This window comes from Agelaius phoeniceus, chromosome 10 (genome assembly GCF_051311805.1).
Source record: "Agelaius phoeniceus isolate bAgePho1 chromosome 10, bAgePho1.hap1, whole genome shotgun sequence".
In the NCBI taxonomy this organism is placed as follows: Eukaryota; Metazoa; Chordata; class Aves; order Passeriformes; family Icteridae; genus Agelaius; species Agelaius phoeniceus.
The window spans coordinates 19230801-19243157 of record NC_135274.1 but is presented as its reverse complement, the minus strand read 5'-3'; the positions used below and the strand labels follow the sequence as shown (position 1 = coordinate 19243157).

Here is a 12357-nt window from a genome sequence, read left to right as displayed (position 1 = left end):
TGATAATCCAGGACCTGAGGTGCCTGCATGCATAGGTGGGTGTGAGAGGAACAGATTTTAACAACACAGAAGAATTATGTCACTGTGGTTCAGCTCCTTCTACCCAGTGCCCAGTGCCAGCTCTGGGCCAGGCAGGTGCATCTGGTGAGGAGCTGCTCCCAAGCAGTGGCTTCAGCTGTGGGGCTGCCTTTGGCTTCCAAACAGTCTCTGTTGGCCATTCCCTGCCATGGCTGCTCCCACTGCCAGGCAAACTTTGTACAGATACTGTAGCTTATAAAGAATTCAAAAACTGGTATATAAAATATATTTACTTTCTGTTTTCTTAGGGCAAGAAAATCCAGAGATGTCAAATTATCAGAGAGTCCCACAGGGAGTGAGTACAGCAGAGCATGTGCAGAGGAGTGGGCTCCTGTGTTCTTCTGCTCTGCAATTGAATCACTTCACTGAGGGACCCCTTTGCATTTCACAAGTCCCCACAGCCTCTCAGCACCAGCAAAGCATTAGACACTGGTCTCTAAAGTCATGTTGTCTCCACCTGAGTCATACAAACCTTTTCCTTCATTCTGCAGGTATACCAAATAACCCTGGAAATGGTTTCCAAACATAATAAGAACCAGGTCCTGATGGGCAGCAGGTTGAAGGAGAGCCTGCAATGGGTACTTGGGGCAAAGAAACCCACCAGCATCCTGGGCAACATTTTCTCCATCAGGCAGAGCTGTGCCAGCAGCTCCAGGGAGGTGATGTGATGCTTCCCCTCATCTCAGCACAAGAGAGACCCTCCTGCAGTGCTGTCCTGGGCTCCTCGAGTGAATCCAGTGAGGATCATTAAGGGATTGCAGCAGGTGACATGAGGAGAGAGTGAGAGAGCTGTGATTGCACAGCCTGGAGAAGAAAAGGCTCAGGAGGATCTTATAAAAATAAAGAAGATGGAGCCAGATGCTTCTCAGTGGAGCCCAGTGAAAGGATGAGAGAGGCACCAGGCACAAATTGAAATACGGGAAATTCCATTTAAAAATGTGAGAAACCCTTTTTTCTGTGAAAGGGGTTAAACCTAGGAGAGTGTCCCCGTGGCAGATTATGGAGTCACCATCCTTGGAGCTGTTCAGAACCCAAATGGACTCGGCTGTGGGCACCTTGCTGCAGCTGACCCTGCTTTGAGCAGGGCAGTCAGACAAGGGGGTCCCCAGAGGATCCTGCAGGATTTGCTCCTGTTTTATTTCAAGGCAGTGACTCCACCAGTCAGGTCCACACAAAATACTGATTTACATGTAGAAAACTCTGCCACAGCCACTTACAAATAAGAATAACAAAACTGAAATAGTTTGTCAATAGTCAACCCTCCCCTTCTGTACTGCAGAAACTCCCCAGTATTTTAAAATAATGTGTTCACATTAACTACACCGATATTGGAAGCATTTTACAGGCAGTAGGTGGCACAAAAGAGACAGTTTTGGCAGAGCCCCAGGCTGTGCGCCGGGTGTTGGGACATTTTTGAGTTCAGCCCCCTGCAGAGCCCCAGCCCCAGGTGCCTCACAGGACACAAACTCGCCTTTTGGTGGGACATCTAGAGCTGGAGAGCATTCTGCTGGCTCTGCAGAGCGAGGTTTGCGGCTGAGGATGCACAGGGCACCCGAATCACCAAAGAATGGACTCACTGCCCAGCCCTGCAGGAAGAGCCACCCACCAGAGGATGAGGATGCTCTGGGCTGAGCCAGTGGGATCCCAGCCAGAGCCCTGAGGAGCTGCTCATGGGAAAGCAGAAGACAGAAGAATGACAATCAGCAGGAATGTGAGCCCCGTTCCCACACTCTAGAGTAAGCTGGACAGTTAGAAAACATCAGTAATCTTCTTGGAGTTTTTTTTTTTAAGTTTATAAATTTAAAAGGAAAAGCTACTTTTCCACTTTTTGAATTAGAAAAAAAAGTCCAAATGTTTTAAAAATAAAAATTTACTGAAACAAAATTTTAAGATTAGTTTTTTTAATGAAGAATATGTAACTTTTTTTCCAGCATGAAAACCTAATGCAATTAAAAATCTTTTGGTGAATAGCTTTTCTTTTCCAAGAGAGACATTCCATTTTCTTTAAAAATATCTTTATTTAAAATGGGGCTGTTACTACTTTATGCCTCATTTGGGTATTAATCTCTTAAGACCTCACAATTTTCTTTTTTCATTTTAGTAGAAAATTCTTTGTTCAACATTAAGAAATACTGCCTAAAAGAGAAACTGCTGTCAAAAGATTTTCTCTTCCTGCTGTCAAATGAGATTCCATTTCTTTATAGTGTTTATTTTAACTTCTGTTGTATAGAAGACCTATTGTACTTATGGCCTCAAATAATGGAGGGACTTTCTGTGACTGCCTGTGGGTTTATTTACTGTACACCTGAGGAAAACTGATATACACAGAGGAGGCAAAAAACTCTCCTTGACTTAAACAAAGAAATCAGTTAGCAAAGTCTGTAGAAAAAAATTTAAATTAAGTATGTCTAGAAATCAACTTCACCAAGAGGCAGCTGGTCAAAACACATATGCTATTGTCCCCTAAGTTCTATTTTTAAACAACACAAGTTGTATAAAGAGCACTATAAAGCATCAAAACTCAGACTTAAAAACCCTAAACTGGTGATGTCTTTTGGTGCTCACAAATTTTCATGGTACAGTCATTCAGCTTTGTAGCATTGGTTTTTTGATGTTGGGTTAAAATAATGTAGATTTAAAGTAACCTCATCAAACTCCAGGAATATATGCAAATATAAAAATATTACCCTTTGGAAGCAAAAGCTCTGTGAGAACTCCTACCTCTCTTTTGTCTGGCGCTGGGACTGGAATTCCTGTTTTTATTGTTAGATGCATCCACATTTGATGTCTCAGATTTGTTTTCATATATACTTGATGACTTCCTGCTATACCTTGGGACAAAAGAAATATAAAAATAGTAACATTCCCATTAACATCTAATAAAGCACTGAGCACTAAGCATTCTTCTTTACCCTCAAACATGGAAGCCTAAGGAAAAAAGGACTGGTTTTTAAATGCTGTGTGCTATAAAAACCTGCATCTGTGCAGGCATGTGTGGTGGGAAAAACCCATCCTGCCTCCTCTGCACACCACACAGTGAGGGATGTGCTTCTTCAGAGTTGAGAAGGGAAAAATGGAGAAACAAGCTGGTTGTCTGCACAAGTTCTTTTTGCAAGTGCAGCAGATTTGAAAGGTTGGAGTGGGAAGCCAGGTAAGAAAAAGCAACCCAGACTTTCCTTTCTTTGCAGCATAAATACATTTGTCTCCAGCAGAGAAATGGATACTGGATGGTCATGTAGAGGTCATACCATGCATAAGCAACATATGAATTCTATTGGCTTCCCCAGCTTCTGTTTCTTCTGCTCTTTGGAGCATGAATCCCAGTGGGATATCCCTGTCTGCAGCTGAATCACAAATGGGAGGATCCACCTTGAGAAACCTGCCCAGGTACTGCCCTGGGTAATAGGACTGAGGCCCCTGTCCCAGGTTTGTAGGACATTCAAACTGCAAGGTTTTCTTGTGGTTCTTTGCAAATGTCTGGTGGTTTAATTTGGATGTTTGACTGTTATCTTTGGCAGACTGCTCCACACAAATCATTGTATTTACACATTTGAAATACTCTTTGCCAAAGTGCTTGTTATTGACACGTATCAGCAATTAAACTGCTCCTTGCAATTAACTTGTGAACTGCTGTAAGGGAAGGTCCAAGATACATCATTAACAACTTAAAAACATTTTAAATACTAGGGATCTGTAAATACCTTTTCTAAATATAAGGTAGTCCAGGACTCATTGTTTTGCATTTGAACTTCTGACCTGTTTCTGATGGAATCCTAGCAAGGTCTCTGTTACCTCCTGTACTCCATCAAAATGTGATTTTGCAGCCTCATGTCAGGTACAAAATGGGGCTCAAAATAAACATGGGAACAAATCCAAAGCACACTCACATTTCCTTATTCTTTTTCCTCTCTTTCTTCCCAGCTAGGCTGGGATAACTGTGAAACATGCAGCTGACAGAGTTAAAGATTTACAGCTGTGAGAAAGACACCAAGAAAATAAAAAAGCCTTTCTGAAACAGCATCTGCAGCCAAATTCCAAGAGTTTGTGTTTATCCATGTTCACGGGATATTTTTACATGGATGTATGAGTGCATCAGTCATTTCCAACAAAGCAGATAGTTAAGCAGTTAGAACAATAAACTATTTAATTTTCATGTGTTTAAATACTTTAGAAAACAATACAAAGGGATCATTTCATTATCAATGAAATGCAGCAGCCATCCCTTGAGAGAGAGATACAGCAGCAATAGATACCACTGGGCATCCCATTTTAGAATTAACAGTGAATTTTGTGGAAGAACTTGGGGAGAGAGAGAGAGAGAGAGAGAGAGAGAGAATTGAAATAGATTGAACAGGATTTAAGGACACTCAGTAACTGCCTGTGTGTAGGACACTGGCTCTAAGTGTTCCTTTTCCCAAAACCTCAGCTCCAATCCCCAGTCAGGCCTGCCTTATCTCATGGAATTGCAGTCCCAAGTGATGTTGGTGGCATGTAAACAGTAAAGAGGATAGTCTTTGTCATGGGACAGGTACAGCTTGGGGAGGGGAAAGCATCCAGCAAACAGAAAACAGAGTCACTGTCACACATGGGCCGACCAGGAGTAGGTGTCTGTTGGGTAGATAACATGGCAGTGATTAATCAGCCTCCTTCTGCTGGCAGAGCACTGGTGGTGCTGGCTGCTCTTTAGCAGATGCTGTCGCCACTGCCTCCAGCACCTCTCGCAGCTGGGGCTGCTTGGTCACATCAGCCTTGAGCACAGACTGTGCCATGTGCTGCCTACTGCAGTCCAGCCTCTTCCTTCCCCTCCTTGTCCTACTCCCCCAGCAATCCAGGACAGGCTGCAGAAAGGGCTCCCCAGTCTGAGGAACTCTGGATCCACCATTTCCCATCAACTCCTGCACAGTCAGCTTGATGCTGCGATTCTGCTGCCCCAGCTTATCCTGGGGACACATATAATAACAAATAATGGGACACCCTGAACTTTGTGCCATTCATCACAGCCCAAAACATTGTTCTTTCATGAAGACTCGCTGTATTCTTCTTGTTTCTATAATAACCCAGCATTTGGAGAAGGAGCATCTGACCTCTCCTTTTCTGGCACAGTTGGCAGAGTGAGGACAACACTTCATTTTTCCTTTGCTTTAATCCACTCTAGGACAAATAGCTGATCATATGGCATTTCTTCCTGGAGTTAATTTTCTGCTGACATATTTTGTCTGTAATTTCTGCTCTGGAAAATCTCACTTTAAGAGCCTTTTAAGAAGGACACACATCTGGATTCTTCTGAAACATTTTTGTGATTGCACTTCATATCTTACTGGAATAATTTTCTCCTATCCCCAAGGTGGTTCTGCTGAAAGATTTCCACTCTTGAACCCTAAAAAAAGCAAATTAACCAAGCCTAGAGAAAATATGGTGCAGGATTAATAGCACTACATCTGTTTGATATTTCTTGCATTGAGTTGTACAGCTCTCAAAGGCTGGCTGTTACCTGGGATCTCCTGGCTTGGTTGATCCTGCTAAAATTTTACAGTGAAATTCCATGCCAACTTACATTAAACTTGCCCAGCAACTGGATCATTACAGAACTTTGCTGGCAGCTCCATTTAAGATCCTGGAAATGTTCCAATACATTTTAACTAAACTTGAGTTAGTCTTTGAAATTAATTCTGCATTGTGATATAACTTCTTTCTTGAGCAAATCTGTATTTATTTATCTTTAAAGAATTTGAAGACAATTGAAGGAAGCTAAACACAAAAATCTATGAATTTATGTACCGCAAAAACACAAATGCAAGACAAAACATGGCCCTGATATGTCAAGGCAGCTCTGTGGTTACCTGCTTGCATTGGAGGAATCCATTGGTGCATGATACACACTCTCAGTGATTCTTTGGTGCAGTTGACTTGCTTCTGTTAAAAAAAAAGTAAAAAGAAGCTGCTCCAAAATGTTTCAATTGCTTCTGTTTTTATGTAGAAGGTGGGAGAGAGAAACAGGAGAGGAGAGATTTTGACTGCCACTGCAATCAAAATGGAATGCTTGTACTTGAAGAGAAAGGCATATTAAGATCTTAATGAAACCTTTTAGCTCACCAAACTCACAATTTTTCACCACGTAAGAGATTTCTTTCCCTACTACCTTCCCTTTTCCCAGTACCTCTTCCTAGTACCTCTTCCTGCATGATATTGATCTGGAGAATGGATAATGGCCTTTTTCCCAGAATACAAGTTTTGTGGCTCACAGCTTTGTCTGGATTCAGCAACACATGTCCATCAGTCCTTTTGCATACTCAGCCACATAGCAGAATATATCCCTATCTCTCTGCAGAATGCTTTTGCTCAGCATCCTGGTAAACAGTAATCAGAAAATGTTATATATGCCACTTGTTCACTCTTTTTGCAAGGTCACAAGGTAGCAACAGACTTGTACTTTGTCCAGTAAATGCTGAGTGAGGAAAAATTATAAGACAGTTGCTCAGAGCCTGGATTTCAGGGCCAGGAGAGTCAGACACTGAGAAGTGAGGAAGCAGTGGAAGGAGCTGCTTTCAAACTCTCCTATTGCTGAGATCCCTGGGCTATTTCACTCTGAAAAAGATGAACCTCCTATCAGTGAAAGAGACATGACAAGGGGATGAGGCAGCACTGAAAGATTAAACTCAGGTAGTTTGTTGGTGGGGTAGAAATGCCCATGCTGGCTGGGGAGTGGGAAGTAGCTCCATTTCTGGGTTTGGCAACTGATTCATGGACTTACACAAATCCCTTGAGCTGTATCAGTAATTCCTTTGCCTGCAAGAGAGAGGCATTCTTGGGGATTGATGGATCAAGGTGTTGCCCAAAGCCTCGTTAGCACTCCATGCTCACTGCAGTCTCTGACAGGGCTGGGTACACACCAAGTGTTTGGACACCAGTGATCCATATTTTAAACTATTTATCCCATCCTGTGGCCACCTTCTCTGCCCCTCACTCATCCACCTCAGCTGGTTCCTTCCAACGTTCCAACCCCCTGTGCAACTCCTAACAACAGTTATTAAAAACAGCCAAAAAACCAAATATATCCCTCTTCCTTCTCCCATTGCAGTGCTCAGTTGTAAAAATATCCAGTCTTGGATTAAGGTGTCTTCTTTTGTGAGTCATTAAAAAAAGAAACTTTAAAACCACAGGACAAAGCATGTGCTTCCTGACACCAGTTATTGCAGCAAGGGGTTGGATTCATGTGAGCATTTGGGAAAAGGCAATGGGAAGAGCTGCAATAGCATATGAGATACAATTGATATCCTCTGACTGCTGTTCTGCTGGATTCACAATAAAGGAAAGCTTGACTATATTCACAGAGTAGGATGAAAGTCACCCTTGGATGGTCTCGAGACCAGACTGAATAAAGTCTTGAGTAACCTTGTTTGACCAATAACTGACTCTGCCCTGAGCTGGACCTTGGACTGTCATGTCCTGACGTCCCTTGAAAGCTGAAATATTCTAGAATGGTATGATCTTAGTGCAAAACAATAAAGAAGATCAAAATAGAAATGTTTCAATCAGTCTTGATTCCTGTATATTTTTCTCTGGAAAATGCAAAGCAACTCTAATAGCTAATAGGTCTTGTATGCTATAGAGATTTCACAAATGCTCATCTGGGTAACATACAAGCTTAATTTCCTTTGCCTAGAAACACAAATAGAGGACTAGCACTCTATCCTATTAAATATGTACATTTTCTCCATTAGCAACTCTTTGTGGTAGCCTAAGTAACCAGCTTTTATACTTCAGAAGCAAATATTACAAACCATATCAGAAAGTCTCTAGATCCAGTCCTGAAACTGCACTAAAAAGAATCTTGTGGTCTTTCCTCAGCAGTTCCTGATGAACTAACCACAGTAAAATTCAGAATAAAGAGGAGAAAGGATGAAGGAAAGATCAGTAACACAAGAGCAGAGCACTAAACATTGTAAATAAGCGTATTGTTATGGGTTGGATTCAATTGCTAACGTTCATAATTGTTTCCTTGTACCTAAGGAGGATGCAAGAACTCATTGTCTTTGTGAAACAGGCAATTAAAATAGAGGTGACCTCTAAAGTTAAAGCACAGACACAGGTTTCCACCTTGGACAAAGTCTGCTCAGGAATTTGAAGGATGTGGGTGGAGAGGCTTTGCTGACCTTGCTTTAAAGAGATATGAATGTATGAAAGAAACAGAAACTGACAGACCAAGGTGAGAGGCAATGCCAAGATTCAGGAAAAGTCTGTGGGGTTTTTTGTCCTAAGAGAATAAATAGAGTAGCATCCATGACAGCTATCATCACTATGTTCTTTTGCTATCTGAAATAACCAGACTGAATTTTGTCTGTCTGGGATTCAATATCTTATATAAAAAAGGGTGTCATTAGGTATTTAGGAGGCTTCAATCATTGACAGTGTTGAACACATCACAAACCACCTTCATAGTGACATCTCAGTGAGAGAGGGAAATGTCATGAACCATGTTTTACAGGGAGGTCACTAAGATGGAAAGATGGGACAATCGACATTTAGAACATAAGGTGGGGGGGACTAGATTTGAAACAAAAAACCCTCAAAGCCCAAACAAAACAAAGCAAAGACTAAAACAGAGGAGCATTTGCTGTGTCCAGTCATGGATGTGGAAGGAGACCTTTTATCCAGGAGACACAGAGTGCACATCCCATCTCCTCACATGCTGAGGTAAAAGGCTGCTTCTGGAGTTGTGGCTTGAGAGGGACAACAGAGGGAAACCATGTTCCTTGGAGTAACTGTAAATGGAATAGTTATCCCTGTCACTTCTAAAAGCCCAAGAAATTTTCTTTCATCAGGACATGGCTTTAAATCCCAGCAATGCTGTAACTGCCCAGCTGGTCCTTGCTGGCTTCACTGGGGGTACTGGCTGGCACTGAAGCTGTCCCAGCCCCATATTGTCACACACAGCTACAGGGGAAGGACACGTTCCCAGCTGCTGCTCTGTGAGCCCTACCTCTGCATGCCTCCAGCTGTCCTGTCAGGACTTTGCGGATCTCTGAAATCCAGGTGTTTTTCAGCTCAACAGAAGATGCCTGAGAACAAAAGAGGACAAGGCAAAGCAGATCCAGTTAAAACATGCTGCCAATCACTGGGCTGCCCTGACCTACACTGGCTCTCAGTTTTGCCAAGGATTGGAACACTGTGGCCAGCTTTGAGCAAAACAGACACTCCTCAAGATGGAAAAGTTACTACAAATCCAAAGTCCTGTCCTTGCTTTTCTGTCCAGCATTCCAAGGAATTTTCTATTACTTTATTTCTTCTTCTGGCCAAAATCCTGACCATTTTCACAACAAATTAGCCATTTCAGTGCCTTTGAAAGTGCTTCACCAATAAAGCTTTCAATGGCTATTGTTTCTGGAGTGTACAGGACAGTGAACATTCTTAAAAACAATTCAATTGAAAGGAAGTATAGCCCTTGGAGACAAAAAGGATTGTCATTACCTGAATGATATAGACTTCTTCTCTGCCATTATACCAGATCTCAAACTTCTTATTATCCCCTTTTACGTTTTCTGTAATGCCCACAGTGCTCATCTGTTTCAAAATAGAAAACAAGAAGCTAGAATCTGGAAAATATCAATAGTCTTTAAACTTCATTCTCTGAGGAGCATTTTTAAAAGGCTGTATTCACTTCTGATACCATTGGGAGTCATTAAAAGTAAAATTCAGAGTATGTTATTTCTCAATATCTAATTTGTCATTCATCTTTTTGATTGCTAGAGGGAAAAAGAATGTTCAAAATTAACCCAAGCTAATGTCTGATCTTGAATTTATCCTCTTTTCTTTTATTGCTTGATCTGTGGATCAGTTTTCAACCTCATCCTGGCTCTTGTTCACCTTGATAAATTCTCAGTTTTAGGACTGTTTTTTTCACTTGCTATCCCTGACCTCTTGAGGTGGGAGAGAAAGAGGGATGGAATAGGGCTTTGTAAAATTTAATGACCAGTCTGCAAGTCCAGATGACACAAAAAACCTGAAGAAAAAAATTCTGGATTTCTTAAATGAAAAATTCTTAATCACAGTCTTGAAGTTCAGCTGCTACTAACCAGCTTCTCATCTTTTTACTGTACTTGCTCATGCCTCTTGTTTACATCAGCATTAGTTTAAAGATTTAGACAGTGTTATGCCACCATTCCTTCTATCTCTACAGGAAGAAACTTGAAATACTTATATGAATTGGTTCAAGCCTTAAAGCAGGTTCTGTTACAATTCCTGTCTGGGTACCCTGAAATAAGTTTGGAACATTGCACTTGATGACCTGTGTTAGCTGGGTAAAGTCACAAGTGTCACACCAATGTGCTTAGAGGGAAAATGTGGCCTACTTGTGATTGCCACCTTAAAATGTCCTGACTCATATCTGGAAATTTCACTCTTGCAAATAAAAGGGCACTTCTACTGCACTGATTCATCTGTAGGTGTTACTGCCACAGAAAATATCTGCTCAGCTGTGCCAATAGTAAAACTTGCCATAGAACTGCACCTGGAGGATGCCCATAGGCAGAGCAATGACAGATGCAGGTCCATCCAGTCTGGCTTCTCTTTATGGGATGCTGGGCAAGATCACACAAGGTGCCTCTTTGTGTCAAGTTGCAAAGAACGAGGTTCACATCTGCAGTTGCAGGATAGATTGGTCTGTCTCCAGCCCAAAACTAAATGGGAGCTGTCATTTATTCATGGGTGCAAGAGAGCTCCAAACATGTGCACCTTCTTCAAATCCCCATGTGGGCACATCCCTGCCTGTGAGAGCACCAGACTTATTTCCCTCCCCCACCATCAGTGCATTTATTACCTTTAATGAATTTTTAAAGCTGTATGAAGCTGTCTTCTCATGGCCATCGGTGTTCTCCTCCCGTTTCTTGCAGAAAAGTAGCATCTTTGTATAGAGGAAGAGGTGTCTCTGCATTGGTTTGAATCTAGCCAAGTCCTTCACCTTGTTGTGCCCCTTCTTGTGGTCAGTCCATACGTTGAAGGAACCCTGCATCAACAGCTTGCCAAGCTCACTGACATCCCCCTAGCAAGCAAGGAAAAGAGACAGCATAGATCACACTCAAACCAGGGTAGTCCCAGGCACAATTCATTCCTCTGCTGGTGTTTGAGTTTCCAGGCAGAGGCATCCCTAGTGTTGGAGAGTGCACGTGTCCCCCTGTGTGGTTTCTTCCCACAACCATTAACGCACTGGTTTCCATGTCCATAATTCCCAGTTTGTCTCCCCACACATAGTTAGCATTTAAGATCCACCTCAGGATCTCTCTGGATGTGACACACAGGCTGTCCCCTCCGGTGACCTCAGAGGAAGCTTCTGCTGACAAAAACTGGGTTTCAAGGCCCCTGACTCCAAGGCAGTAGGAAGGGCTAGTGCAGTCCAATACCCAAAAAAGGCTGTGACTCTGGAAGATCTAGTTTCAGTTTCCACTCTTGTACAAGCTTCCTCCATCCCTGGGCAAAACCTTGAAAGAGCTCAGATGCCTGAAGTCACGGATCAGTGCCTAGGGCTGTGTAGGTATGTAATTCCCTCCTGTTTCAAAATAGTCTTTACAAGCTTTGTCAATAATTTCTTGGCTCACCATCTGCAAACTATGCAACACTGCACAGCCCTGGGCAAAGAGGGAGTGAATGCACCAAGGAACCATAAAACTACCTGAGGGAGAGTGAAACCAGGCAGGAATAAGACCTTTCTAAATTAAAGCTCTTGTCTGAAGGGAAAATACTTCAACTGATATAAATATTTAGCTCAGATGCCACCAGAACAATCCCACATTAAAAGTGGAGGAATGTGGGTATATAAGAAATGGCAATGCCTATATGGTAATGGGATTCAACAAACTATGATAATAATAACTATCTTAACACAAGTTTTCCTAGGAATGCTTTGTATAATAAGTTGAGGAAAGAAGCCCAGTCCATTATTAAAGTACTTACTTTCAACATTTGCATGTTCTGTTGATTATAAGGTGAAGATGTTGGGTCCAAGTGGGAATGTCTCATTTCTTATACTAAGAATTGCAACCTGCTCTCCTTCTCACTCCCCCTCCTCTATCCTACATTCAACTGCAAAACCAGAGCTTTATTTGGTACTTTTACACTCTATATCAGTGTATTATTAGACCCTCCAAACTATTCAGAAAACCTCAGCAATTTAGGTAAGTCTGTCATCTCTAATATATAGACCTGGATCTTTTCTTTGTGCATACAGGACTGGGGTTGTTTGTATTTATATGTGCATGTAGTTATAAACTGCAAGCCTGTGAAAAG

At 42.0% G+C, this 12357-nt stretch overlaps 1 protein-coding gene across 5 annotated transcripts in view; it reads right to left on the bottom strand.

The window, feature by feature from the left end:
• Positions 1-12357, bottom strand: part of MCF2L2 (MCF.2 cell line derived transforming sequence-like 2) — a 152917-nt gene that overhangs the window by 15249 nt on the left and 125311 nt on the right. For all 5 annotated transcript variants that reach the window (XM_054639104.2, XM_077184088.1, XM_077184089.1 and 2 more), the window contains exons 22-26: positions 10895-11116; positions 9547-9639; positions 9059-9137; positions 5919-5991; positions 2800-2909 (exon numbers count right to left, since the gene is read on the bottom strand). In XM_054639104.2, the coding sequence (XP_054495079.2) occupies positions 2800-2909; positions 5919-5991; positions 9059-9137; positions 9547-9639; positions 10895-11116 (577 nt within the window). The remainder of the gene's footprint in view (positions 1-2799; positions 2910-5918; positions 5992-9058; positions 9138-9546; positions 9640-10894; positions 11117-12357) is intronic.